This window comes from Paecilomyces variotii (genome assembly GCF_004022145.1).
Source record: "Paecilomyces variotii strain CBS 101075 chromosome Unknown C8Q69scaffold_14, whole genome shotgun sequence".
NCBI lineage: Eukaryota > Fungi > Ascomycota > Eurotiomycetes > Eurotiales > Thermoascaceae > Paecilomyces > Paecilomyces variotii.
This window is the reverse complement of record NW_021167153.1, coordinates 73,866-99,088: the sequence shown is the minus strand read 5'-3', so window position 1 is coordinate 99,088 and position 25,223 is coordinate 73,866. Positions and strand designations below refer to the sequence as shown.

General features: G+C 47.4%; 9 protein-coding genes across 9 annotated transcripts; 3 read left to right on the top strand and 6 right to left on the bottom strand.

Annotated features, from left to right (window-relative positions):
* Nucleotides 1-124: 124 nt before the first annotated feature.
* On the bottom strand, nt 125-1,229 carry C8Q69DRAFT_447759 (hypothetical protein; the record flags this gene model as incomplete). Its single annotated transcript, XM_028629237.1, has 2 exons — nt 125-1,153; nt 1,215-1,229. The coding sequence occupies 2 exons, from the start codon at nt 1,227-1,229 to the stop codon at nt 125-127; spliced, it is 1,044 nt and encodes a 347-aa protein (XP_028481711.1).
* Nucleotides 1,230-2,521: 1,292 nt separating this feature from the next.
* Nucleotides 2,522-4,790, bottom strand: C8Q69DRAFT_493574 (hypothetical protein; the record flags this gene model as incomplete). The annotated part of the gene is made up of 2 exons (XM_028632191.1): nt 4,638-4,790; nt 2,522-4,607 (listed from the first exon to the last, which is right to left on the bottom strand). The coding sequence occupies exons 1-2, from the start codon at nt 4,721-4,723 to the stop codon at nt 2,522-2,524; spliced, it is 2,172 nt and encodes a 723-aa protein (XP_028481710.1). The 5' UTR covers nt 4,724-4,790.
* Nucleotides 4,791-6,355: 1,565 nt separating this feature from the next.
* On the bottom strand, nt 6,356-7,988 carry C8Q69DRAFT_408143 (putative cytochrome P450 monooxygenase; the record flags this gene model as incomplete). The annotated part of the gene is made up of 2 exons (XM_028628184.1): nt 6,356-7,833; nt 7,886-7,988. The coding sequence occupies 2 exons, from the start codon at nt 7,986-7,988 to the stop codon at nt 6,356-6,358; spliced, it is 1,581 nt and encodes a 526-aa protein (XP_028481709.1).
* A 1,390-nt stretch (nt 7,989-9,378) lies between these two features.
* Nucleotides 9,379-11,707, top strand: C8Q69DRAFT_479696 (hypothetical protein). Its single transcript, XM_028631463.1, has 7 exons — nt 9,379-9,660; nt 9,808-9,957; nt 10,009-10,268; nt 10,343-11,036; nt 11,090-11,199; nt 11,258-11,357; nt 11,420-11,707. The coding sequence occupies exons 1-7, from the start codon at nt 9,432-9,434 to the stop codon at nt 11,581-11,583; spliced, it is 1,707 nt and encodes a 568-aa protein (XP_028481708.1). The 5' UTR covers nt 9,379-9,431; the 3' UTR covers nt 11,584-11,707.
* Nucleotides 11,708-13,043: 1,336 nt separating this feature from the next.
* C8Q69DRAFT_102154 (Homogentisate 1,2-dioxygenase) lies at nt 13,044-15,138 on the top strand. The gene is made up of 7 exons (XM_028625022.1): nt 13,044-13,257; nt 13,322-13,344; nt 13,405-13,579; nt 13,628-14,230; nt 14,282-14,444; nt 14,495-14,617; nt 14,674-15,138. Exons 1-7 carry the CDS (start codon nt 13,135-13,137, stop codon nt 14,961-14,963), a joined length of 1,500 nt encoding a protein of 499 aa, XP_028481707.1. The 5' UTR covers nt 13,044-13,134; the 3' UTR covers nt 14,964-15,138.
* A 268-nt stretch (nt 15,139-15,406) lies between these two features.
* Nucleotides 15,407-16,305, bottom strand: C8Q69DRAFT_102179 (hypothetical protein). The gene is made up of 2 exons (XM_028625023.1): nt 16,155-16,305; nt 15,407-16,007 (listed from the first exon to the last, which is right to left on the bottom strand). The coding sequence occupies exon 2, from the start codon at nt 15,957-15,959 to the stop codon at nt 15,423-15,425; it is 537 nt and encodes a 178-aa protein (XP_028481706.1). The 5' UTR covers nt 15,960-16,007; nt 16,155-16,305; the 3' UTR covers nt 15,407-15,422.
* Nucleotides 16,306-16,473: 168 nt separating this feature from the next.
* Nucleotides 16,474-20,132, top strand: C8Q69DRAFT_447753 (hypothetical protein; the record flags this gene model as incomplete). The annotated part of the gene is made up of 7 exons (XM_028629236.1): nt 16,474-16,570; nt 16,628-18,021; nt 18,070-18,510; nt 18,577-18,768; nt 18,831-19,376; nt 19,432-19,812; nt 19,863-20,132. 7 exons carry the CDS (start codon nt 16,474-16,476, stop codon nt 20,130-20,132), a joined length of 3,321 nt encoding a protein of 1,106 aa, XP_028481705.1.
* Nucleotides 20,133-20,207: 75 nt separating this feature from the next.
* On the bottom strand, nt 20,208-22,076 carry C8Q69DRAFT_447752 (carboxylesterase; the record flags this gene model as incomplete). The annotated part of the gene is made up of 6 exons (XM_028629235.1): nt 20,208-20,786; nt 20,842-21,183; nt 21,246-21,427; nt 21,487-21,534; nt 21,605-21,774; nt 21,892-22,076. The coding sequence occupies 6 exons, from the start codon at nt 22,074-22,076 to the stop codon at nt 20,208-20,210; spliced, it is 1,506 nt and encodes a 501-aa protein (XP_028481704.1).
* Nucleotides 22,077-22,867: 791 nt separating this feature from the next.
* Nucleotides 22,868-25,070, bottom strand: C8Q69DRAFT_479677 (MFS transporter). The gene is made up of 5 exons (XM_028631462.1): nt 24,707-25,070; nt 24,627-24,647; nt 24,510-24,567; nt 24,397-24,456; nt 22,868-24,343 (listed from the first exon to the last, which is right to left on the bottom strand). The coding sequence occupies exons 1-5, from the start codon at nt 24,836-24,838 to the stop codon at nt 23,106-23,108; spliced, it is 1,509 nt and encodes a 502-aa protein (XP_028481703.1). The 5' UTR covers nt 24,839-25,070; the 3' UTR covers nt 22,868-23,105.
* Between the last annotated feature and the right edge of the window lie 153 nt (nt 25,071-25,223).

Below are 25,223 nucleotides of genomic sequence, written 5' to 3'. Positions count from 1 at the left end.
GGAGAAGTGTCAGGTATCCAGATTAAGTCTAATTCGTTATTATTATCTATATACCTAATCTACAATGTACCTAGTCTTACAATGCTGAATGCTGAATGTTTCACATCCATGAAAGCTGTTTTTCTCATACCACCGTCTGTTCGTTATTTGCATAATCCACCTTCCTTGCCTCATCAACAATAGGCAAAGTATCTAATCCACTTTCCTCATCCCCGTCTTCGTTTCGAACTTGCTGCTCGTATCCCTTCGGCTCAGATGCCTCACTAACAGAATTGCCACGATAATGTCTGACCTTCGAGCTTCCATCAGGCACATAGAACCGCTGATCAAAGCGTCCGAACAAGTAGATGTACACGGTGCATATCTCAACGCCGAAATTGAAGATATAGAAGCACGCTTTGTGCTGATACCACGCTGGATCCGTCGCCGGTCTTGGATTCTTGTAACTCGTCCCACAGCGGAACGAAGCACCTAGACAAAGGAGGAAAGTTGTCGCGCAGAGAAGCCTGATCTTGGTACGCCACCTCCCCTTGCCGAATTTCTCAATCCGCTGGGTATCTGAACGCGGAGCCAGAAGGATATAGGCGATGATAACGAACGGGAGGAACGACACCGTCATGAAGTACGTCGATCCATACAGTTGGACATCACGATCGATGCGTCTTGTGTTCGTATTGAGGGTGTAGAAACTCTGCACGGTAACTGTGATGAGCATTGCCAGACTGATGATGACGAGCGCATAGAGCGCCTTGAACAGATATGATACCGGACGAGACCATCCGAGATGAGGATGAGCTGCTCGAAGCAGACGCTGCGAATAGAGTAGATTCAGAATAAACAGGACAACAACACCGGCAGCGACGAAGATCTGAGAAGCGATAGCAACGCGCACGTTATGTTGATAACAAGCCCAAACGATTCGAAGGACATTTGCCACGATACGAGCCATGCAGAAGCCGAATGTTGCGCCGGATGGGATGAATTTGTGCCCTCTAGCCTTGTTACGGCGGAATAATGTCATGTGAGAAGCGGCGGCGACAATGAATAGTGCGAGGAAGACGGCGTCGATGGGTACGTCAACAGATACGGTTGGGATACCCCCTAGTGAGGCCGTATTGGGTACCCATGGTGGTCCTGATGATTTTGATTGTTGCTGTAAGTTGTAATCTATTAGAAGACGATGTTTTATATATGGAACTGGGAGAATGACTTACTGGATTCGAACTCATTTAGGTAGTTTCTGTCTATCTCAAAGCAGGCACAAGTATTATTGGACAATAGATACCTAGGTATCTAGTTCACCATACAAAAGGAACAGACCACCAAAAAAAAGAACGACGTCTCACGTAAAAACAAAGACAGATTCCCATCAAGTACTGGATAGATGTCAATCACAGACAAGAATGGCGGCAGCCACGCGACCAAGTATTTATCTTGGCCATAGTTAAGTATCTGTGCTGCAAACACTCTCGGACGTAGATCGTCGGCGTTGAACAAGCCGTGAGGGCGACGCCAAGAGAAAATACAATGAATAAATCGCATTCGGCAGTCAATCCATCTTAGCAAGGACTCTGTGCACAGGCAAGGGGCAGAAACCACCTATAATAATAGGCATATCCAGCGTCTTAGCACCGATATGAGCGTTACAGATGTTCGCGCTCGGGGCTCTCGTCGGCGAATCGGTGCCTGGAACGCCGATCCAGCAGGCCGAAGCGCGAAGATGTCTCCTATACAGTCCCATTTCGGAGAAATAACAACACAGTCAATAATCATTGAGCGCTAGCGAAATATTTCAATATACTGGCTGCAAAAGTGCTCCACTTTTTCTCCACTTTTTTTTAACCTCTCTGATTGGTCGATTTTGAGTAAACCGCACGTGACCCCTGATTTGATTGGTCTATCTCGAGTAAACCGCACGTGATCATTGATTTGTCAGATGTTTTAAACTGCTCAGTATTACCGCCTTCCCGTTTGGGAAATTAAAACTATTCTTTTTAACCTCCTATATAGGTTCGCGTCTACATTACTTAATCTATACCCTTTACAGTCCTCACCCCCTGCTTTTTATCGCCTATTTAGCTGTTATAAAAGCTCGCTTTAAAAGCATTTTCTTCTATCTAAATATTGGCTTCTTATTGGTATGTTTAAAATATCGACTATAATAGCTAAATCCCTCCTACCTATCCCCCTTCTGCCTATCCTGCCTATAGGCTTCGGCTTCTTATACTATCTAGCAATTACTAACCCATTGGGTAGTTCTTTATAATATAATTATCATCCACAGTCGTTATTACACTAAAGGAACCTGATAAATTACCTGATTAAGCAATCAACCTGTCTGCCAGCGCGCCAGCGCCAGCAGCCAGCTTAGTCAGAGCAGCCAGCTTGGTCACTACGCTCAATGATTATTTGCTACGGCCCCTCCTAGCCGTAGCGCTCCTAGTAATGCTATCTTGGACGTGGCTTGGGGATTGCCAAGGAAATAATAAGATCAGTACGAAAGTCTTAAGAAACAGGCTATCTACCCCCAAACATCATCTTGCCATTTATTCCTCCTCTTCACAGCTCTAATCCATTCCTGGCACTGCTCTTCACCCCACCCCTTTCTTTGTTTCACAGTCTGAGTGACAGCCTTCTCAACTTCTCGAGCCATGGCGGCCTTACCGCAGATATAGAAGTTTGCTCCTTCGTCTAGCAGCCTTACAACATCTTGATCAGACTCGACGATCCGATCCTGGACGTACCGTCGCGGTTCACCGCGTAGTCTGGAGAAAGCTGTAACGATCGACAGTCGACCACCAAGCTTTTGTTTCATTTCTTCCAGTTCTTCGCGATAGATAAAGTCCTCTTCTGCGTTACGGCATCCGAAGAAGAGTATCATTTCACTAACGGGCTTTCCAATCGATAGAAGCTGGCAGCGCTCGGCAAGGAATGCGCGGAAGGGCGCCACTCCAGTGCCTGCACCGACCATGATGAGCGGAGTCTTTCCCGTAGCGGGGAGCTTGAATTTGCTGCGGCGAAGGTGACCGAATACTCTGTTGTCTTGTAGGGCATTAGCTGGACCAGGGAGTTGATAGGTGAGCCCGTATGGATGCGACTTCGATTCTCTGTGGCGGGAAAGAGCCAGGAGATAGTTGGACGTGACACCATGGACGAGTTCATCAGGGTTGTTGGGGACCGGGTCTGAGGAGACGACGACTGTGATTGATGCTTTGCGGGGTGAGACCACACTGCTGGAAGAGATCGAGTAGTAACGCGGCTGCATGGACGGGAGAGTCTCGAAGACATAGGAAAGTGGCAGAACAGACCATGTCGCCGATGGGCATGTTAGCTCGAGAAGGCGGCCAAGATTGAGATATGCTTTTGAGATAAATTCGGAATAGAGGGCCTTGTCTTGGCCCAATTTCAGCAGTTGCGCCTTTGCCTCTGGCGTGGGAGCGAATTGTGCGATACCCAAGATGGTATCACGGTTGACAGGTGCGCAGACTTCGAGGTAGTATCGCAAGGCAGCGTCGATAGTCGTAGGAGATGGGATAGTGAGTTTTGTGGCTGGGTCCGTGGATTTGATAATGATAGGATTGAAACGGCGATTGGAAAGGCCAAGGACGTTAATGAGTCGTTCAACCTCGGTGTCAGGGTTACTAGGCCAGATTGCCAGGTGGTCTCCAGTCTTGTAGACGAGCTCAGGTGTCTCAGTTAAGTCGAGTTCAATATGGAGACAATTTCTCTGTGTGTTCTTGAACAGCTCTCTCGTCTCACACACGCGCAAGACCTTAACTGGTGAACTCTGACCGGCCGCTTTCGAGCTTCCACGTCGATTGTCTGGCTCACCATGGTGGAGGTCGATCCATTCCAACGATGAATCTTCCTCGATAGACAGGATCGGTGAATATTTGCCCTCAGATTCCTCGAATCCAAGCTTCTCCCTCAACATATGAAACAAGTCGTCCTTCCAAGTCATGAAATCTTCTCCTGTTGTACCCTCTGCATCGTCTGCTTTTCCAGCTGGCATGAGGGACTTGGCGCCGAATCGATCCAGGGCCTCTGTGACAACGTCGACGACACGGTTGAAATACTTGTAATTGCGATTCCCAAGGCCAAAGGCAACATATTGCAGATTTGACAACGACACATCGCGTCCCTGGCCCAACCAGTCCCAGAGCTCAGCAGTATTGTCACTCGGGTCTCCCTCACCGTAGGTGGAGAGGATAAAAATAGCCAATTTTGTCTGAGGAATCAGCGCGATAGTATCAGGATTGTAATCTGAAAGATCAGCAGCCATCGTCTCCTTGCCAAACCGTATATGAAGCTCCCTGGCTAGTCGATACGCGAAGCCTTCCGCTGTACCAGACTGCGAGCCCCAGAAGACAACCACATCCTTGCCGGTCTCTTCCATCTTCTTCGCAATATTCCTGGTGGCTTTTTGAGCCGCAGCAACTGCACCGCTGCCATCTTTCAGTTGTGGTCGCTCGTACCATAGGTAATGGTAAGGGTCAGGTCTATCCCAGAAGATACCGCGCGTGAGGCATGTCGCAAGCGTGATGGAGATCACGACAAGCGCAGCGAAATCCGCTGCATTATGGGGGACTGCTTGCTTCAGAAGCTCTCTAAGGACGTCCAGTGATTGTGTATCTAACTGCTGTAGGTTCCCTAGAATTGACGATGGTTTTATATCGGCGAAAGCTCGCCTGACTCCCAGAGGCGTGAATGCGAGCCCAGACATGTTTGGGACTTTGCTGGTTAGAAGCCAGCTTAAAAGCGAAGACGGAAAAGATAGGGTATAGAAGGAGAGCAACGAGAAGACAAGCGTTATCAAACAGTGCTCAAAGCATAGGAAAGAGGATGACTTTATATTCCAGTTGGCTATGAAACAAATAACATCTCTCCAAGTGCATAGATTACACATAATCTCTGCATATCACAAGAAGATATGGTTTACAATCTATATCTACCAAAACTCCACAATTCTCCCCGCATAAATATCCCTCAAACACGGAGCACGAGGTATTGCAAGGTGATTGACGTAAGGTCCAACCAAACCAGGAAGTCGATGCCATAACCAAAGCATCTAACCCAGGAAGTACTGTCCTGATGATAGTATGGAGAACAGGAAAATTATTGGTATCGCGCTGTATCCCCACCTTCGAACTGCGTTCACCCTGTTACAGACAACAGAAGGCGACCGGGCAAAATTCCTTATAGGAGCAAGAGGGGCCACAAGTCTCTATCGGCTATTGAATTCTCATCCGATCAGGACCAGGTAACTAGAAAGTATTCGATTTGAAACCTTTCTGCCCTTGCGACATCGCAAATGCGTTAACACACCCTGCTGTAATGTTCTCTTAAGTTGTATGCATGCATAGCATATTTGACTAAGTCAAGTGGATTTGGCAATCATCTCCAAATCGTAAAGCATCGGCGAGAATTACTTCCTGCAGCAGACCTATCGGGTTCGCTTTCCAACTTTGACTTGGCGAACGTCCAAAAAGCTAAAAGTGCGGGGGTTTCGATCGCAGTCAACTGTACGTTCTTACTTAGTTCCTTGGCCGGGGAAATATCTACTTCTCTGGATATGGCTATTTTCCGACGAGAGACGTGGCACAGAGACAGAGAGATCCAATACGATATGTTTAATATGAGGGATTCTGAAGGATCCATAGGACGCGAAGCATATCGGAGAATGGAATAAGGTAAATTCCTCCATTTGATCTGCCAAAATACGCAGTAAGCTCCCCGCCCCGGAATAGCTACATCAAGACATGGCGTGCTGCCTTCTGAGTTTTGGCGCTCGATCTGGGGAAGAGGCGAAAATGGAAATAAGCGTCTTGCAGGTTGGGCTGCTAGAGGTACGAATTGATTCTGCATGGGGTAAGTATCTCCGTGCTCTGTGCGCTTGGACTAAAGGAACGCAAAGGATTCGCTGGTGGACGTTGATGGTTGTATGTATTGGCAATAGCTATTTTATGGTCTTGGTGTGCGTCGAGTTTGACTTGGCTGATGATGTCTGAGATGAATACATTGAGAATATGAGAGTCGTAGTCGACATCTCATCTAAGACAAACTGTACGGAACCAGTGTCTATGTCTCCTCTACTGATTTCTTAGTGCCCAGGAGTCAATCAGTAGGAGCCTAAGGTGAGCATGCGGAGATATTCTAAGAGACTTGACTCCTTCCTTGTGGGTTGATGGTTAGTAGAAGCAAGAGATTTGAAGTGGTAAAAAATCCATTCATCCATACTCCTGTGACTGCGCCTACAACACGAAACCTAGTAGAACGGAGGAAAGGGGCGCGGGGGCTAAATCAATCTAGCTGAAGTCATGAAGATAGTTTCCAATGCTTTTTACCACACCATACCTTAGGCTTTAGCGTGTTGGTCCAGATTCCGTCTCCATACCTTGACAGGCATTTCACCCAGAATCCAGTTCATCGTTTCGAGACGTTTCAACTCCCATTCAGGATATGGCAGAGCAAATTCATACCGATGAACAAGAGTAGCAACCATCTTTGCCTGCTCAAGATAGGAAATGTTGCGCCCGATACAGGATCGTGCTCCCGCAGAGAACGCGACAAAGTATGGTTGCAAAGATTTGCCTTCTTCCCCGAGGAATCGGTCAGGGATGAATTTGTCAGCCTCAGGAAATACTTTCTCGTCACGATGCGCAACCAATGCGGACATGCTGACGGTGGTGTTTCCGGGAACCCATTCGCCGAAGATCTCAGCGCCTTCGTCAGGAGTTGCACGGGGCAATCCGTGAGGAGTGGGTGGGAACAGACGCAAAGACTCGTCTAGACAGGCGCGCAAGTATGGCAGATGCTTAACTTTGTCATACGGTGCAACCACTTCGTCGGGATCTAAAACAGCATCGAGTTCTTCACGAAGCTTCTTCATATACTGTGGGTTCTTGATTAACTGGTAGACGGCGTTGGCAATGGCGATGGCTGTGGTCACGCTTCCGGCGTTCATCATGATGTTTATCTCAGCCACAATCTCGCCCCATTCGAGGTTATTGGGGTTGCCGTTCTTGTCTTCCATAAGTGCCTGGAAGAAGTCTTCGAGCTTCTCACCAGCCTGATAGCGCTGGAGGCGATGAGTAGCTCGTCGCCAGACGATATTGTCCCAGTTATCGGCTGACTTCTGCATTCGGTTGAAGAAGGGAATGATATTGACAAGTTTGTTGACCGTCGGATACCAGTCGTAGTCCCAAATGATCAGGGACTGCTTACGAGCGGTAGGATAGAGCGCTTCACGGAGGTTGGTTTCGTAAGTGGTGCCATCTTTTTTCTGGGCGATGCAGCGGTCGTGTCCTTGGTCCAGGAATCCCAGGTGCTCCGATAGTCCGATATCTGCGATGGCATCAAGCGTGAAGAAGTTCGTCCATGCCCGAAGGTCAACAGTCAGGTCCTTGGGATCAGGCCTGCTCATGCCTTTCGCGAGCGCTTCCGTGCAGACCTTGTCCAAATGATTGACCAGTCTCTGAGCCTTATCCGTGACCTTGTATTCCCAAGTCTCGAGGTTCTTCAGGGCATAGGCGGACGAAAGAACCTTGCGCTTGCGTGCATGGTCGAGCTTGTCAACGACATCGGCCAGGTGAAAGTGGGTACCAGCTCCGACGATGTAGGAAGGGTCCTTGATACACTTGGTACCATGGCCGTAAATGTCCCTAATTGCACGGGCATCGCCATAGGACAGAGAGTTTGGTCCTGTTCGCAGAACAGGGTGCTTCTTGTGCATTTCCGCAAGCTTCTTTGACCGGGAGCCAGTTGCTGCGAGGAGCATGAATGGCACAGCGGACATCCCTGAGAACGGAGACATGTTGGGATATTTCCTAAGACCTGTTGTTCTGTCAATATGATTATTTATATTTAGAGTAATCAAGCCACATACCCTTGGGGTCCCGGATGTATACTATAAAGGGGTACACAAAGAAGTATACCACCGCAAAAAACAGTACGGCCGCCGCATACGGGGCACCTGCTAGGAGCCACATGAAGTTTGATTTCTGTCTTGATCTCGTCTCCAGCAGATTAAATGAAAGAGAAGCCAAAGAACGGTCGAGTCGAGGCGTAAAAGACAAGTAGGATAAGTAAGCTAACCAGAGGTCCTAAAATGGCTGACGACTGAGACTTTAAATAACTGCTGTAGACAGAAAGTGCACAGGCTGGTTAAAAATAATTATTGACTTGGGAGATATTATATTGTTTATGCTATTTGACTTCTGGGCCTCTTGGAACTTTCCCACTTCGCCATGCCCGAATCTGCTTGAAATGGCACCTGATGGAGGGCATGTCCAAATTACCAAATCGAAACAGACTTGCCTTTGCTGGAGGGAGTACTAGACAACTGATAGTAGCACTGCACTTCAGTTTTTAGAGACGGACCGATTGCTTACTTACCTCCTGCCAGGGGTCAAATAAAGCTCGCGTATGGGGTAAGTCTCCCCGCAAAGAGCGTTGCACGGAACAGCACCCATGAATCCACCATCGAATCGAGCATTGATGAATCTGGGTTAACCCATGTTACCAATACGTCAATTGGTCTTCATTTTGCAGGGGATAGTGTGGTGGGTAATCGATTTTTGAAGGAACATTTTCGATGACAGCAGAGTGTGTTGACGGAGGCCAAGGAGCCAGCCCTCTTCGGCTTCTGATGGTCAAATGCAGTCTCCGATATCTTCTTTGCCAATGTACTTATTGCACAGACCAGCGGGGAAAACTGCCCTTTAGCAGCGCTCGTGTCTGAAGTAGATAAACGCCTCCTCCATACGTGTCTTGGCAGTGAATGGGCGGTGTCTTTCATACATTTAGCGGCCATCTTCCCCATGGGGACATTCCGTGGGCAAGGGCCGGACGAGTACTTGAGAATGGCTGCTGTTCAGATAAGCGTTTGCCGGGGAATCTGGGGTATCTTGGGGTCTTGTGCAGAGTACAGCGCCATAGATGATAGACACTATTATACGTAGTCGCCGTGAACATAAATGACGGCTCAAGGCTTTTGGCTAGAACCCAAAAGCCTTCGCCAAGTATTTGTGCATCTAACCATCGATATACTGATTTCGTGTTGTCAATCTCATTAGTCTTTTGTACTTCGCATAATTAAAGACCTCCAGTATGGACACCAAGAAGACTGAGTGTCCCAAGGTCTCCTTGGACAAAGATAAAGGGTAGGTATACAGTCTCCATAGTCGTAACACTGCCATCGTGTCTGGAGTCGCACCGCCAATGGGTATCACATGGCCATCAATATAATAATATATGGACAGACAATCGTCAAATCTGCATTTCGCACTTACTCATGTCGGGAAGTTGTGGCGCTCCCCGGCAATAGACCCCCGCATCCTCAATGCGGGGGCTCCGCGTTGGTAGGAAATCAGTAACAGAACTCTTTATGCAACACGCAGAGTTGAATAGTAATCATCATCCTAATCCTCACTATGGTAAAGGTAGGATGCAGAAATTGCCGACGTCGTCATAGCAAATGTGTTATTCTCGAGGGCGCTTCTACGTGCAATAAGTGTGCGGATACCGGTCGTCGATGTCAGTTTGCGCCTCGTTATCGCTTCAAGGTTGTCCGTCATATATATCAAAAAGAAGGAGACGCACGATCGAGATTCATACTCCAGTGGGATAAAGGGCAGCCATGGGTCGAAGTTTCGAAGCCACGTATGTATTCATCTATTCTGGTTTCCTCTCTTGTTATGAATATTCACTGGCATGATTGTCTTTTGCCTTCTAGAGTTGAGTTCTCGCTGCAATACTTTCCGTATTGAGAAAAGGATCGAAACTGATAACTAACGAAGTCTACTATAGTTCACTTTGTAGATGGAAACAGCGATATCTCCAACGAGCACGGCCTAGATGAAGAGGGCCACAGCGGACCCTTGCCATCTTTCTTCACCCATCATCATTCTTCCAGGAACGAAGACCAATCTGCAAACAATCAAGCTTCTGCTGGCTGTGGTTCGTTTTCTGGTTGGAGTCCGTCGCACGCAGAATGCCAACTCACGTTAGGAGGACACGCAACGCGAGACAGTCATACAATTGTCTCGGGCCAAGCAGATCCAATTGATAATGCGCAACCATCACCAACAAATACAAACCCCTTACACAAAGTCTCGTCACCTGTAAGGACGGATTACTTGGGGTCGCCGACGTCGCTTGATAAAGTATTTCCTTCCCCGGGTTTTCGTCCTCGAGATTCTGCCCATTCTTTTCTATCTCCACGCGAGGCATTTCTTCTTCGGCTATTTGTTCAGAAGATGTCACCATGGGTAAGTCCTACATAGAGCCCCGTTCCATGTCTGTAGCTGAAATATGCGAATGGCCCTTACTTACAACCTCCAAGTTGGACATATCAGACGCGAAGTGTCATTTCGGGAACGAGGTGCCTCGACGCGCGCTACACGAACCAATGCTGCTTTTCGCTCTTTTAGCTGTGGCATCTCGCCATGATTCGATCATGCGAGGCTCCGGTGAACTCGAAAGCAGTACCTATCATGGCCAGTGCTTGGAGCTCTTGATTCCGTCTCTCAGTCGCCCGGAGGAGACATACGACGGGAATCTCCTCGTTACAGTTGTGCTTTTACGCCATTACGAAGAACTCGAGAACCAGACAGATGAAAGACGACATTTCCTAGGGTCCACCAGTCTACTCAATGCTGTTGCCAAATTCTCTGCTTCTGGAGGATTGGTCGAAGCTACAAGCTGGCTCTTCCTTCGACAGGCTATATATGTCTCATTGGTGCTACACGAACCGTTGGAACTACGTCTCGAAAATTATGAGCTTTCTGACGCATTTCGACTCCGCGATGATGGCTCTTATACTAATGTTATTGTGTTTCTGTTTGCGAAGATTTTACGTTACATATATAATGGGGCAGAGTATTCCAACAGTCCGGAGGACTGGTACTTCCTACAAAGGGAAATCGAGAGCTGGCATGATTCTAAGCCGGCATCATTTACTCCACTAAACCATGGCGAAGCAGACCCAGATAGTGGGAAGTTATTTCCAGAGTTCTGGATGTTATCTTCTGCTGCGGGTACGGCCGTTCTTTTGATGATCAGAAGACATGTACTGACTTGTTTGGAATAGCTGTTGGCATGCAGTACTATTACGGCGCAATGCTTCTATTAACCATTCATAAACCACTCGCTCAATCGGCAGGTGGATTCGAGGCTGCAAAGGTGATGCGCATTGCCGAGGTAGACATGAAATAATTACCCGTTAAGTTAATTCATGATATATGCTAACTAGCATCAGGTTGCTGCTGCCTCTTACTTGGCTGATATAATTGGAATCGCCATTTCAAACGACACTACCGAAAATGCGCACTTTACTGCGAGTCACTTTATCTGTAGTTGTAGGCATAAATACCCATGAATTCCGACTGTCGCCCTGCTAGTGATACTAATTCTCATCTAGATGGATATTGCTTATCGCACGAGGCACAACGCAAGGGTGCCATTGACTACTTAAAGAGAGTCAAGGAAATCATGGGATGGAACACATGTTGGATAGTTGAAGCATTGAAGAGTCAATGGTCAGAGCTTGATGAATTCGTCAAAAGGCCATTAAAGGTTACTTGATACATGAGGGGCATATCTCAGTTTTGAGGAGGCTCCATGTTGTAATATATTGCATACCAATGTGAAAGATCGATGAATGACGCTCCATCTTTCGTCTATGGAACATAGAGACTTGTATTTTAAGTACGAACTATCGAGTGAATCAATCACTGACCACGGGTTTAACATGTTCCTTTCTATCTTCCTACTTATCGATTACCGGTGATATTACGCTGAAGTATGCGTCCAGGCGCTCTAAAGATTCCCTGTCCAACACATTGAGAGGCCGTACGCATAACGGGGACTAATCAGGGCCCCTGAGCAGTGGTCCTTTCGTCGCTCTATTGAGTCGTATCGCATGAAGCGGAACTTACGAGCGAAGACCGTCAGCTATATATTCAGACATTCCCACTCCACTCATACATACATCGTACATATTTTGACATTATATGTTCGCTGGAAGGACAGGACGTTTTATCTCTACACTCATAGGTTAGTTAGTTAGCTAGTTCCCCGTTCTTCTACTCGCGTTGTCAGTCAGTATTGAAGACAAAATCCATTATTAACTCGTTAGGACCAATCTAGTTACCAACACCATTCCAGTGCTTACATTCTTCCGCCTCGAGAAATCTCCGACAGTCTACAGAGGGAAAGACACTATGGAGTCTGAAGTGGGTACGGAACAAAAAAGACGCTCCAAAATCATTGAAACTGCGATAATTCATCAAGGAGACCGAGAATATTCAACCCTGACCATTATTCACTTGATCAGCACTGTAAAGGTTGGGGCATCTTGACTGTTACGAACCACCTCTTCGCCAACAATCGGTCTGGACATGAAGCTTCCAGACTTGAAGCTGCATGACAAACCTTTCGAACAGAGGTCGGTTTCAGAACATCGAGAAGATTCTTGAGGAGTAGATTATGGATAACTTCGGCAGTTGAGGGAGTGATGAATCCCGTCTATAGCAGGAAGCTCTCCACAGAGGCTTGGTCAGCCCCGTTGTAGATGACCCCGTTGTGGGGATTGGCCGGAACTACGGAGTCGACTTCGGTGTTCGACACTGTTAAGCAGCGCTCCGGAGGCTCAAATTACTCCGTATCTAGCAGCCATTTCCTGATGCTGTTCGTCTTGCTGAAGATGATTTACCATATGGCATAGATATACCCCACATCCTCCTCACTCCCCGGTGATCCACTGGGATCTCCACGGCAAAACTCAATCCTCCCCGGTCGCCAAGATAGAGAGCAATTCCTCTCTGGACGCGCACGAGACATACCATCAACCGGTAGAAGTCGAGGTCCATGATCCGACATGACCCATAGATTGTCGCAGCTTATACTGTTTGAGAAAGGTCCCGGTCCTGACAAAGATCTTACTGTACTCATCAGATGTCATCAGCCCCACGGAAACCGGAGGATGAGAGGCCGGGGCTTCATGTATATGAACGGACGCTCCTGACGGACTTAGGGCAGTTCGTTTTGTGGTTTTGATACTACTCATCCTTAGGTGAAACTTGATTAAGTACCTTCTTCCTTACGTGCTGAAGTCAGATCGAAAGTTTGTCCATCATGCCAGCATCAACAAGCGGTCTCTCGGACCCCCAGGAGTATCAGAAGATATTTCACTGGGCGGAGACTCAGAAAGATGGTGCAATCCCATCTTTTAACACGAGAAAGAATGATCCTTACGAGGTAAATTATCTCATTGGCTACTGAAATGTACTTCCCCTATCAACTTGCGCTAACGAAGACATAGTACCAAGCTGGATTTGGCAACCAGTATGTGATAACGAAGTCTGCATCTAGCATTTCAACACGCTGATGTAAGGGGAATAACAGTTTCGTATCTGAGGCTGTTCCTGGCACCATTCCACAGGGCCAGAACAACCCCCGAAATGTCCGTTTCGGTCTCTACGCGGAACAGATCACTGCATCTGCCTTCGTGGCTCCTCGCCATTCCAACAAGAAAGCATGGCTCTATCGTGCTCGCCCAGCAGTGGCACACCAAGGATTTGTATGCACAACCACGTTGTTTCAATTGGTCATACTAACCTTTAGATAGACGGACCTGCCGGATAACAAGGACACAGAGGCCAACTTCCTGCCCATCAACCCCAGAGTCCACGTGTCGCCAACCCAGCTTGCATGGAGACCGTTCGATATCCCAACTTCGGGAGAAGTCGATTTCGTTGACGGCCTGAAGACTGTCGCTGGATCTGGCGATCCCACACTGAGGGAGGGTCTTGCCACGCATGTCTATACCGCCAATGCCAGCATGAAGAAGAAGGCCTTCGTAAACTCAGACGGCGATTTCTGCATCCTTCCCCAGCAGGGAGCTTTGGACATTCAGACCGAGTTTGGACCCATCTTTGTCCAGCCGGGTGAGTTTGTCGTTATTCAGCGCGGCCTCAGATTCCGAGTCGAACTACCTGATGGCCCATCCCGGGGCTATATCCTGGAGATCTGGGGAGCTAACTTTGAGCTTCCCGAACTGGGACCGCTGGGCGCCAATGGCCTGGCCAATTCACGCGACTTCCTGACTCCTGTTGCGAAGTACGAAATCATCAAAGAGCCATGGGAGATTGTCTACAAGTTGGGAGGCAAGTTCTTCAAGAGCACTCAAAATCACAGCCCGTTCGACGTTGTCGCCTGGCACGGAAACTATGTATGTTATTATCCAATTCCCTCTGGATTCTTCAAGGCTCACAATCCATAGGTTCCGTACAAGTACGATATGACCAAATTCGTCAACGTTGGTTCTATCTCAGTCGATCACATCGATCCGTCGATCTTCTGCATCCTGACCGCAAAGTCCCGCGATCCCACGGCTCCCCTGGCTGATCTCCTTATTTTCTCTCCCAGATGGGATGTTGCTTCACGTGAGTGTGGACGAGTTCTCTTAGAACATTCAATAACTGACCCGTGTTAGACACATACCGTCCCCCTTACTATCATCGGAACGTCGCTTCGGAACTTATGGGTCTTCTCTATGGAGATTATGCCGGTCGTTCGGATGAGTTCAAGCCTGGAAGTGTGTCTTTCGAATGTGGCAGTACGTTTTCCCTCTTACCCTGGCTCAATGTGAACTCGACTAACAGTTCTTCATAGTGGTCCCCCACGGTGTCGCGTATGAAGAATTCAAAGCTGCCTCCGAGCAGGCACCGCCAATTATGCAGATCTCCCAGGGCTCGATTGCCTTTATGTTCGAGTCTAGCCGCCCGTTCACGATCACCGATTACGCCTGGAACAGCGACAAGAAGCACGAACACGAGCCCAAGATGTGGGATAACTTGGTCGACAACTTCTCGAGCCACGCTAAAGAGGTAGAGGAGATCCTGGCTAAGAAGGCCAAGGGTCTGTCCATCCACTCCAACGGGGTTGGAAATGGCGTCCACTGATTCCCATTGTGCGATAATTGATATCCCATATAGTTTCCAGTCTGTGATATTCTCTTGGACATGATAGTTTATGCATAAGTTAGCCTGTTATATATGCGAATGTACAAGTTTCAGTCTTAATGATCGCGCGTTGATTGCTATTTTTAGGCTTAGACCCGTAGCGCGGGGACCAAAATAGAGGCCGATTACCAGACAAGGCGATCGATTTGTGTTGACGTGAACCGGTTGCAACAACTATCTGATTTGCCTCGCTACCAAGAAGTATATGCACGAGTCTCCAGGACTTTCCGAATATATGACACTGAGAGTTACCCCAAGCCCCTATCCTGCTACCAAGAAATCAAATTTCCACGCACTGCCGCTACTGTCGCCATCTAGCTCGCCAGCTCACCAAGATCTGGTCGTGTTCCTCCGCATCGTGTTGTAAATGCCAGGCATTTCATACTGAACGGCCCATGGCTATCCGGACGCAGTCCAAGCCCAACCATTGTCCCGGATATACAGTAAGGACTGCTCGGCATTGTCACGTCCTGATTGATCCGAGAGATCGTACACTCCGCCGTGTAGTTCCGTGAGGTGGGGTTTATTGTAGCTCCAAAATTTGACTTTGGTACCGATAGCAGTAGCCCCAAATATCTTTGTCGAACCGTCCAGGTTCTGTTCACAGTAATGGCTCAATTGACCAGCTGTAGCTTCCCACTCCGCAGGAGTATCTTTACTAGGCCGCTTGCATTCGACAATGAAGATTTGTCTTTCTTCAAGGTCGGAGGAGCTATTGGGATGGACGACTTGCGGATGTCGCAACCGGACTTGGAAAACGACTGAAACGGTTTCCTTTTTGCTGATTTTGAAACTATCCATAGGAAAGAAGGTAAGGCAAATGTTCGTCCACAGAATGGAGACCGGGACCTCAGTCGAGTCAGGCTTGATAGCGGAAAGCGCACTGAACAAGCCGAGGTTGGTAGTCACCAAAGTCATCGCAGGAGGTGCCGCCATAGTCAAATGTTCTTTTGGGTCCCTGGGACCTAGTAGGCAATCGCCTGCCTTGTTCCGTTATTAGGTTATATCGGCGCACAGCAGATAGTTAGGTAGATAGAGCTTCGAGCTTTCCCTCCTAATTTGGTACCTACCTAGGAATCTAAGCTTTTCTATCTCTCCAGTTTCTAGATGTTGTCGAAGATCTCCGCTCACCCGGCTAACTAGCTTAGGTAGTCATCTAGTCAGAGGTATTATTAGTTATCGAAGGAAGCGGTGAAGCTGGCTTGCTTTTTAATAATAATTACGAGTTAACTAGGGGTCGGCATATATCCTGACATGGATCACGTGGCCACTAGTGGCCAGGGGGACGTCCAACAAAAATACCTAACTAGCTTCTCCCGACACGCAGCTGGATTGCCGAATTCAAGCTTTCCTATTAAGAGGTTCAGGATATTTCAATCTGTCGTTTAGAGCAGGAGGCTCAGATGACGAAGCGGGCCATTCTCGCCAGACCGCTGGAGAGAAGCTTCAGATGCTCACCTTCTGCACGATATGTGGCGTCTACATTCCGGGACGTGGCCCACCGACTAAGGATTTGAAATGGCAATGGCATCGAGAGATCAGAGCTGGTTCGTGCATATTGCCGTTTTCATGTATTATCCAATGCTCACGTCGGTGTCCTCTAGTACGGCGTATGGAGTCAAACCATACTGTCTATCTCACTGGTGTCGGATATCTTGACGCATCGCAGTTTATTGTCGCACCGCAGGATCCGGATCATTCCTACCGAACTCCAGGGGTATTGTTGGAATCATACGGATATTTCTACGACCCTGATCATTTCGTCTGGTCCTTTACATTCCACGCAGCATGTTGGGAGATCTTGCGCGAAAGAACATCTTGTTCCCTTGCCGATACGGGTCAACTCGCCACTTTATTATTCTACATCTTGTATTGCACAACTTGGAATGAAACGAACTTTATTCGATCTGGGCATGACTTCGGAGGCGCAACGAACTTTCAGGATTGTGATAGGCGTGATGATCCTTTGCGAGAGATGGTTAGCAGAGGATATATCTATTATGCACTTGATCCTTCCAGATTTGCCGGTATAGATGATATCATCCATTATTTAGGTCCTGTCCATGTGCCACCGAAACATCATAACAAGGCTATTGCTTCTGAAGAGGTCTCCTCTCTTGATGTTTTCGCAAAACTTCCTATGGAGATCATCCATCTTATACTGACATGGATGCCACCTAACGACATTCAGAATCTGCGATTAGCGTCTAGATCGGTTTCCATGAGATCTAGTGTCGATGCTCTATCGCAGTTCTTCTGGAGAAGTCGATTTTCACCTGACTTTGAGATGGGCTTTGCCCTGCCTACTCACTTAGGTAATCATTACGATTGGCGCAGTCTTTACTTCGGAATCAAGCATGCATTACGAACTCCACAGTTTTTTCCACGCTTGGAGAATCGGAAAAGGATATGGCAAATAATCAGCAGGAACGCCTCTTTTCTAAGTTTGCACTTACAGGGCATCCGTTTACATGGTATTGCAACATCTTGGTCTGATTTCTCTCTCGGCGGGCTACAAAACGGGTCTCTTGAGAAACTATCACCGCCTAAAATCATCGTTACTGAATTACTGGCCGGAGACAGCGAATTATTACGTGTCGGATCTCGAGAGATCTTCATCAGGAGCCTTCATACTTCGATAAAAGCACAGTCTATATCTGCAGTTGGTATTTCTACGGTCGAATTCAATGCGCGGATATTTGTTTCAGGCATCCGGCTGTTCACTAAGCCAGATGTCGCATCCGAATGTTCCCTTGGCTATATTACGTCAAGTTCAGAGGGTCTCTTGCTGATCTCACCAGAGGAAAGGTTTGCCGGCTTTGAACTGGCGACATGTGACGACGGTATTGTTGGTGTTAGAATTATTTTGGATGCACGCTCCCACAGACACATGTCAACGTGGGTAGGAAATATCGGGAAAGGCGAACCTGATATTGCATTTGGAACGTTATGCCTCCGATGCGAGACCAGCTCTTTTAAGCTCGCTGGCAGCTTCGATGTAAGTAATTCCCCGAATAGATTGGCGCCCATTTAACTTTTCTTTTAGGCCTTCAAGCTGATTAGCCTCGCGCTGGTGGATGCTGAACAAAGTAATAATATTGACCACGCCTGTAAAGTCTCAGAGAGACCCAGCTTTGAAGAATTCGAAGTGCAGCCTATCTGGACACCAGATTATCCACGCGCAACATCTCTTATCCCAAAGCCCAGCAATCTCCCTTATCAATCCTACAACCCCAATTTAAATATCGACTTTGGGGGTCCCGCGGGAGAAAGTCTGGGGAAGATAACCCGGATGGCTGCACATATGAAAGATGAAACGGCTGCTTTTGTCGGTTTCACATTTGATTATGATGGGAATTCCTCCATTCTGTACGGGAGACAAGGCCGAATTGAGGTCTCATTCGTCATTAATGCAGCTGAAGGCGAAAGAATATCGGAAATAACCTATGAACAAGCCTCAAGTTCTATAGGCCTCTGGTCTCTCCAGGTCTGTTAAGCTCTTTTTTTCTTTTCTTTTTTTGAGACTAACGGAGAACTGATATCGTGTCTTTAGGTCAAGACAAATTTTGGAAGGAATACTACCTTCATGCCAGATGCTCTCCATTTAGAACGTCCTGGGGAGTCAATTCCGGAGCAATTTCTTGCGCCCTTCGAAGAAAGCTCGTATAACGACGTTACATACAGAAAGGAGACTCTAAAGGCCCCTCATGGCCAAATAATCACTGGGTTTACATCGATACTCGGGGTTCGTGACACATCTTCACCTCAAGTAATATCAATGTCACCTGCTCACATTTCATTCTACAGGTTGGCAATCAAGTTTTTCAAACCTTGGGCTTACAGTGTGACATTATGTCAAGCTATATTGGATCGATATACCCTAATCACCATATCAAAGGTGATCATGCTTTATCTGCTCCCGACTTGTGCTCCTCAGTGGGTTCATCCCTAATCGGGGGAATAGCTTCGGGATGTAAGGCTTATACCTATGCGCCACTCGATGCTGTTAGGCGCATACGCTTTTCTTGTGGATCTGTATCTCGCCCCCGAAAACCGAGGGAGATATCCGGGTTATGGTTAGATTACTTCGACCAACAACCTTCGCAGATTATTGGGCAGTGGATTTCAGAGGTAGATGCCGTTGACCTCGACCCAGATGAAAGGATTGTCGAGGTATCTATATGCATGTCTAAACTCGATGTTTCTTTCGACGAGAACTTTCCCCGCGGCCGGATAGACCGACTGTCTATTTTAACCTCACAGAAAAGGCTCAAGATCGTCCAGAGTGCAGAATTACTTCCAGTCGGGGAGTATATTGAGTTACGATTCAGAGAAAATAGGCTGGAACGACTCGTACGTCAATCCACTTGCCATCCACCGACGTTAGCTAATCTTCCTTTACATCTAGGCCTTTTTTGCCTGGGCATTCAATGCCAAATGGGACCATCCTCGAGTCCTCTTATTACCAGTCACAGGTTCGGAGCGCATCGTCCTTTGGCACCCGTCCAGTTATTCTTCCAGGTTTCCATGGATGGCTGCAGAGAGGGCTCTTTGGGAAGACATGAGCCTTGAGGGCAAGCCCGATCGAGTTGTCTCCATTACAGCATATCGAAACTCCAATTGTGGGGTTAAATACATCACAGGCTTGGAATTCATCTACAATTCAGGAATCAAGCGTTCCGTCGGTTATGTATTTGGGGAACGCAGTGGTGAAGTACAACTTTGGGAGAACGAGATAATATCCCGTTTGGTGATAAAATCGGGACTATACGGAATTCTTGAGATTACTGTATGTGATGGTAAATTCCGTATGCCCAGTTCCGTGCTTATGGTGTTTAGTTTCACGGCAAAGATCCACGCGATCGACGCGATACAGACCTCCATACATTGGCTGGCGGACCTACGGAAATGTCAGACCCAACAGGCACTGTACACCAGGAATTCGATTTATCAATGCGCAAATATACAGACTATACTATCTACAGTGATGGCCGTCGCAAACCGGGGACGCCACAGGATCTACCGAATAAGGCGGCACAAGGTCTCTGGGGGTTCAACATGGGCAATGGAAGATTAATCCTGGGCATTGTATATTCGGATTCTGAATAGATCTAGTTCGCCAAACTGGGGTACAGTGCACAGTGCAAGTATAAAATTTGTTCTGTATAACCATTATCACGTTCTCTAATTCAACAAGCTTATCCTTCCTGCGGTCAACGCAAATACGATAGGGAGATAGACGCCTGTACCAGCCTCCTTCAGAGCCTTTACCTGTGGGACTCTTCGCCGCGCCGCAAACTGCTCTTCGTCGATCTCCTTGCATTCTCCCAATGGCCCAAATGCAAACCTACGCTCAGTTGGCCATGGTGCTTCGCCGTTGATGAATTGTATCCAGCGGTTTCGTAGTTCTTGGCCGACAGCCTCTGCAGATGGGTTGTGCGAGAGGTCCACGCCCCCAAAGAGAAAGAGCAGGTCCACTGCATGGTGCGCTCTGCTGGACGGCTGGAAAGGGTTAGGTTGGTCGATTACATATCTGTAGACAGACTTCTTTGCGGCTTGGACTTTCTCCGAAATGAGCTCTACCGGAAGGGTGTATCGGGCATCATTCACGAGGTCCAATGCGCCCAGTTTGCAAGCCGTTGGTCTGTCCGGAACGACGTGGTAAAGCTTTCGGAGCTTGGTGCCCCATTCTGGGTTCTGCTCAAAGGCGGCTGTGATAGTCTGACCGTCGAGAAGCTCGACCCCATTTCGCCAGATAACAGACTAGAAACAATGTCAGCTTTAATGAATTTTGCTAAGAAATCACAACGGAACTGACCTCATATTCAACATCGCCAATCATAAGCTCATCCACTTGCTCCGGTCGGGACTCCCAGTTCTCCAGCTCCGCTTCTTCTTGAAGCCACATTGTATTGACGTTGCAGGCAGTAAGAGCCTTCAGCAGCGCGGGAACAGAAGCCTCACGAAGTGTCTTGCCTTCAAATTCCTGCGTCTTTGCCTCCAGGTTCTTAATGAGAGCGTCTCCTCTCTCCACCGGCAATGGAGACGAAAGATACAGAGACCCAGAAGCCAAAACTGCTCTCTTTACAGGCGGTCCTGTAATTGTGTGTACATGGACGTAGATGGCGCCGGCACTCTCTCCGGCTAGAGTGATATTGTCCTATTGTCATTGTCAATATCGGAAATACCCGCCGTCCTATATGATGGTCGTCATATTCTTACGGGATCACCACCGAATCCTGCAATGTACTTCTTCACCCACTCGATTCCAAGCCTTTGGTCCTTAACATCGAGGTTCTTCTCCTTGCCGTCTCCGAATTTGAAGATGTTGAGACGATAGTTGATGGAAACAACAATGATTGGTTTTCCAGCTTTGATGGAATCGGCTACTATTCGAGTAGTATCTACAAGAATATCAATCAGCGTCTATATAAAGATTCGCGCAACAGAGAGCAACACTTACCACAAATCTTAGATGCGCCGGAACAATAAGTCACGATCTGTGAACCGCCTTTAGAAAATGATATTAGCTTTCGTCTCACAGATCGATCTTCGCAGAAGTTAAATCATACGAAACTCACCATAAATCCACAATAGAACCGGCAAAGGCTTCGACGAAGATATGTTCGCAGGACAGGCAATTTCCAAATTCAAACACTCAAATTCATCCTCTGGTTCGTCTTCAATCTTAAAGTCTTCTGGTAGACGGAGTAGATGTCGCACATCGATATCCACCTGGGGACAACGCGGGCTGCATCATAACAAGAAAAGATAACAATTAGGATCCAACACCATTCCATTCAAAACAAAACCAGAAAAGAATTCAGAGCATTAATAGCCATCACATAAGTAAGAATCGCATACATACCCGTATTTCGTCGCATCGACCTCTTTTCCCTCCCAATCATCGACAGGTTTCGAAAGCTCAAATCGTCCCGGTATGGAAGCATACTTGATTCCACGAAAAACATTGATTTTCTCCCCGTGACTCTCTACAACTTTCCCGAGGAAAGTCGCATTGAGTTTATCGTGCTTGAGTGGTACTGTTGCCATTTTTTCTCTCTCTTATTTCACCTTCAGGTCGTCAAGAAACCAGATAACCTATTCCCGCGAACTGAAGGACAGCAACAGCGACAGCGACAGCAACGATAATGGGAGAATCATTTTCGTAATTTCTTTTCTTCTAATTCAACTACTAACTATTACTACTACTACTAGCATCATTTCCACCTCCTAAGTTGATTAGCTTGTTCCTCTCTCGGCTGTTGAGCCCCGCTGTTTTCGAGATGTTCGTTTCTTCTCCAACGTTCTCCTCCCCGATGCTAAGTAATGTGGGGCTTCGTGGGGCCAGCGACCTTTTGTCCGATGGGTTCGGTTGTAGATTCGGATAAGAGTAGTCGTGCTGCTTTACGGGGTAGTCTGCTTTAAATTATTGAAGATGTATAGGTTATTTCTATTGCTGGGAATTGTTGTTGCTGTGATGTTCTGTATTTGTATGTGCCGGTTGGGGAAATCAATCAACTTTGCGGGGCAGAGGGGTACTTACTGATGAACATGTCAAACATATATTTAATTAAACAGTATCAAGTAACTGTGGTTCCTGGACAATGCTTTGTTTCAGAAGAATTGTGAAACGTGCTCAGATACCATGTAATGACTATCTCAAACGGGAAGTAGTTACCTGCTAGAGTGGATATGGTATCTAATAACCTTAAAGGGACATCTTTCGAGAGCTCACTGTATCACGTTGGACTCTATCTTCCGGTGTTTCGATGTATGATCTATCGCTTCTATGCAGTCTTCATGTAGTCAAACACACCTTAGGAAAACTATTTTGTGGAAATCCGAAGGGAGCCAACGGAGCTCGTTCATGAAATGTCTCGAATCAGTGTCAAAGTAGAGAGTATCTATCTATCATCCATATAATGTCATACAAAAACTATATACGACATACCCATATGTACCGTTTTTTCCAGCCCACAAAAAGCTATTAAGAATGACATGAGAAGGGAACTGAGACTCCAGAGTCCTAGGAAGCGACGAGACGACTCATAGAAAGTCAGCGTCACCTTCCATCGTAAATCAGGCATGGGCTGTCACGCCCTCTTCTTGGCCCTTTTTCCTATTTCCAATCCATCCACCCAGGAGGAAGAATAGTATTATAGCTGCCACGCCTGCGAGCAGACCTAGTGTCCATGCCATGGTCCCCCATCCATAATCATTCCGGATGAGACCAGCCCAGACGGGACCGATCAAGCTGCCTGCAGCAAAGGCGCCATTGAATAGGCCATAACCCTGAGAGATCGCACTGCTCCCGTTAAAACTATCAGGGGAGTTGCGCTCTTTGGCATCGATAACGTAAGATACTTCAGCGAAAAGAGGACACAGACTACCTGCAAAGCCTGCACCAACAAGGACCAGAAGTGCGCAGAGTAATACTTTCTGTCTTGTTGAATTGTGGTCAACGAGACGCAATAGAACGTAAACAGGCACTGAGAAGAAGAGTGCTGCGGCAGCAAAATACCTCCCAGATGTGGGATAGCGGTCAATGATTCGACCAAAGACAGGATCGAAAAAGTGAGGCAGAAGAAGAGGTACGAAGATGAGACCTTGACCGGTCTGCTCCCAGCCAAAAGTTGCTTGGACGAAAAGTGGCAGGACACTGTCAAACGAGGTCATGAGTATGGACACCACGAGATATCCAAATAGGACCACCATCATCCTTCTCTCTGCAAGAAGTGTTAGTGCTGGTGGCAAACGAGTCCCCTTTTTCGGGGGTGGTGTCGTAGGCTCATCGTTGGCTGTATCAGTAGTGTTTTCTGGTATTGACACGGCCGCTGGAGCTTCTGTGCATATCTCTTCGCCTGTCTGAGTGTGCTGGACAGTCTCCTCTGTGGTAGATAGGGGCAATTCCGGCACATCAAGCCACTTTTGAGCGTCTTTCTTCTCAATCATGATGAGTCGAAGAAGAATGTCGACTCCAATCAAAGCAAAAGCCACAGCGAACACGGCATAATATCCAGCATTCTGATAGACGATACCGCCTATAAGAGGACCAACCATGGTACCGGCGCTGAAAGCCATGCCCATGAATCCCATTGCTTCACCAATACCGTTGACACCAACGGTATCTGCTGCGAGGGCCAGTCCAACGGTCCATACCATGGCCGCAGAAATACCCTGGAAGATCCGCCCAGCGATCCAGAGACCCATGTTGGTCCCAACGCATAGCAGGGCTGTGGAGGCACCTAAAGCGATGAGACCTCCGATCAGAGGTACTTGTTTCGATCTCATCTTATCGGCAAGATATCCAAAGATGGCTGCATGTTGTCAGTATCGACTCTACATGGGATTACGGTTTAAAAACACTTACGGGAGGCAGCCAAGAGAGCAGCTCCGTAAAGAGCTAGTAGGATAGATGTCCATCTTTGGCCTGCATTGAGAATTAGACTTGCTTCATCAGAATACACGTATGAAGAGACTCACGTTCGTTTGGTGGCAAGCCCACTCTCTGTTCTAAAGCAGTAGGGGTGACAGGAATGATCTGCAGGGAATTAGTGCTTATAGTACACTACCTCAAACTCGTAAGAAAGCTGAACTGACAACACCATAAAGAAAGACGTCCTATTTTATATCAGTTCAATCTCACTCAACCCGAACATGCAGCAGAGCTCCCAACATACCGTAAACACCGCAAAGGTCACCACGGTGATGATGAAAGTTTTAGAAGATCTCCATTTCAGAAATCGCGGCGGTTTTGATGCTTCGTTCCCTGTCCGCGGCACAGAGAGACACTGCGCTAGAGCAGATTTCATATCTAATGGACCCAATGAAGTCACAGTTCGCACATCTAGGCAGTGGTTAATCAACTAATATCACCACCATATGATTGACTGAATAGCAATAATTATATATTATGTCAACATCTCATTTCCAGCAGATATATCGAGAGGCGTTGACTCATTTCATCAAATCATAAAAAATTGGTACAGATGACTTCTATCTATCGAGGTAGTATTCACGTCAATGTGCCAAGATGCTTTTTTGTGCCCACCTTTGAACAAAGATCGGTGGGGGATCCTCGGGTTCCGCCCGTGTATTTCGGTCCATGCTAACTGAGACGAGAAGCCAAGCCGTAAGTGCCTCAATTGGCTTTCCATCTATGGTCAAGTTCAGGGCCGAGGCCCTTTCTTTTTTTCT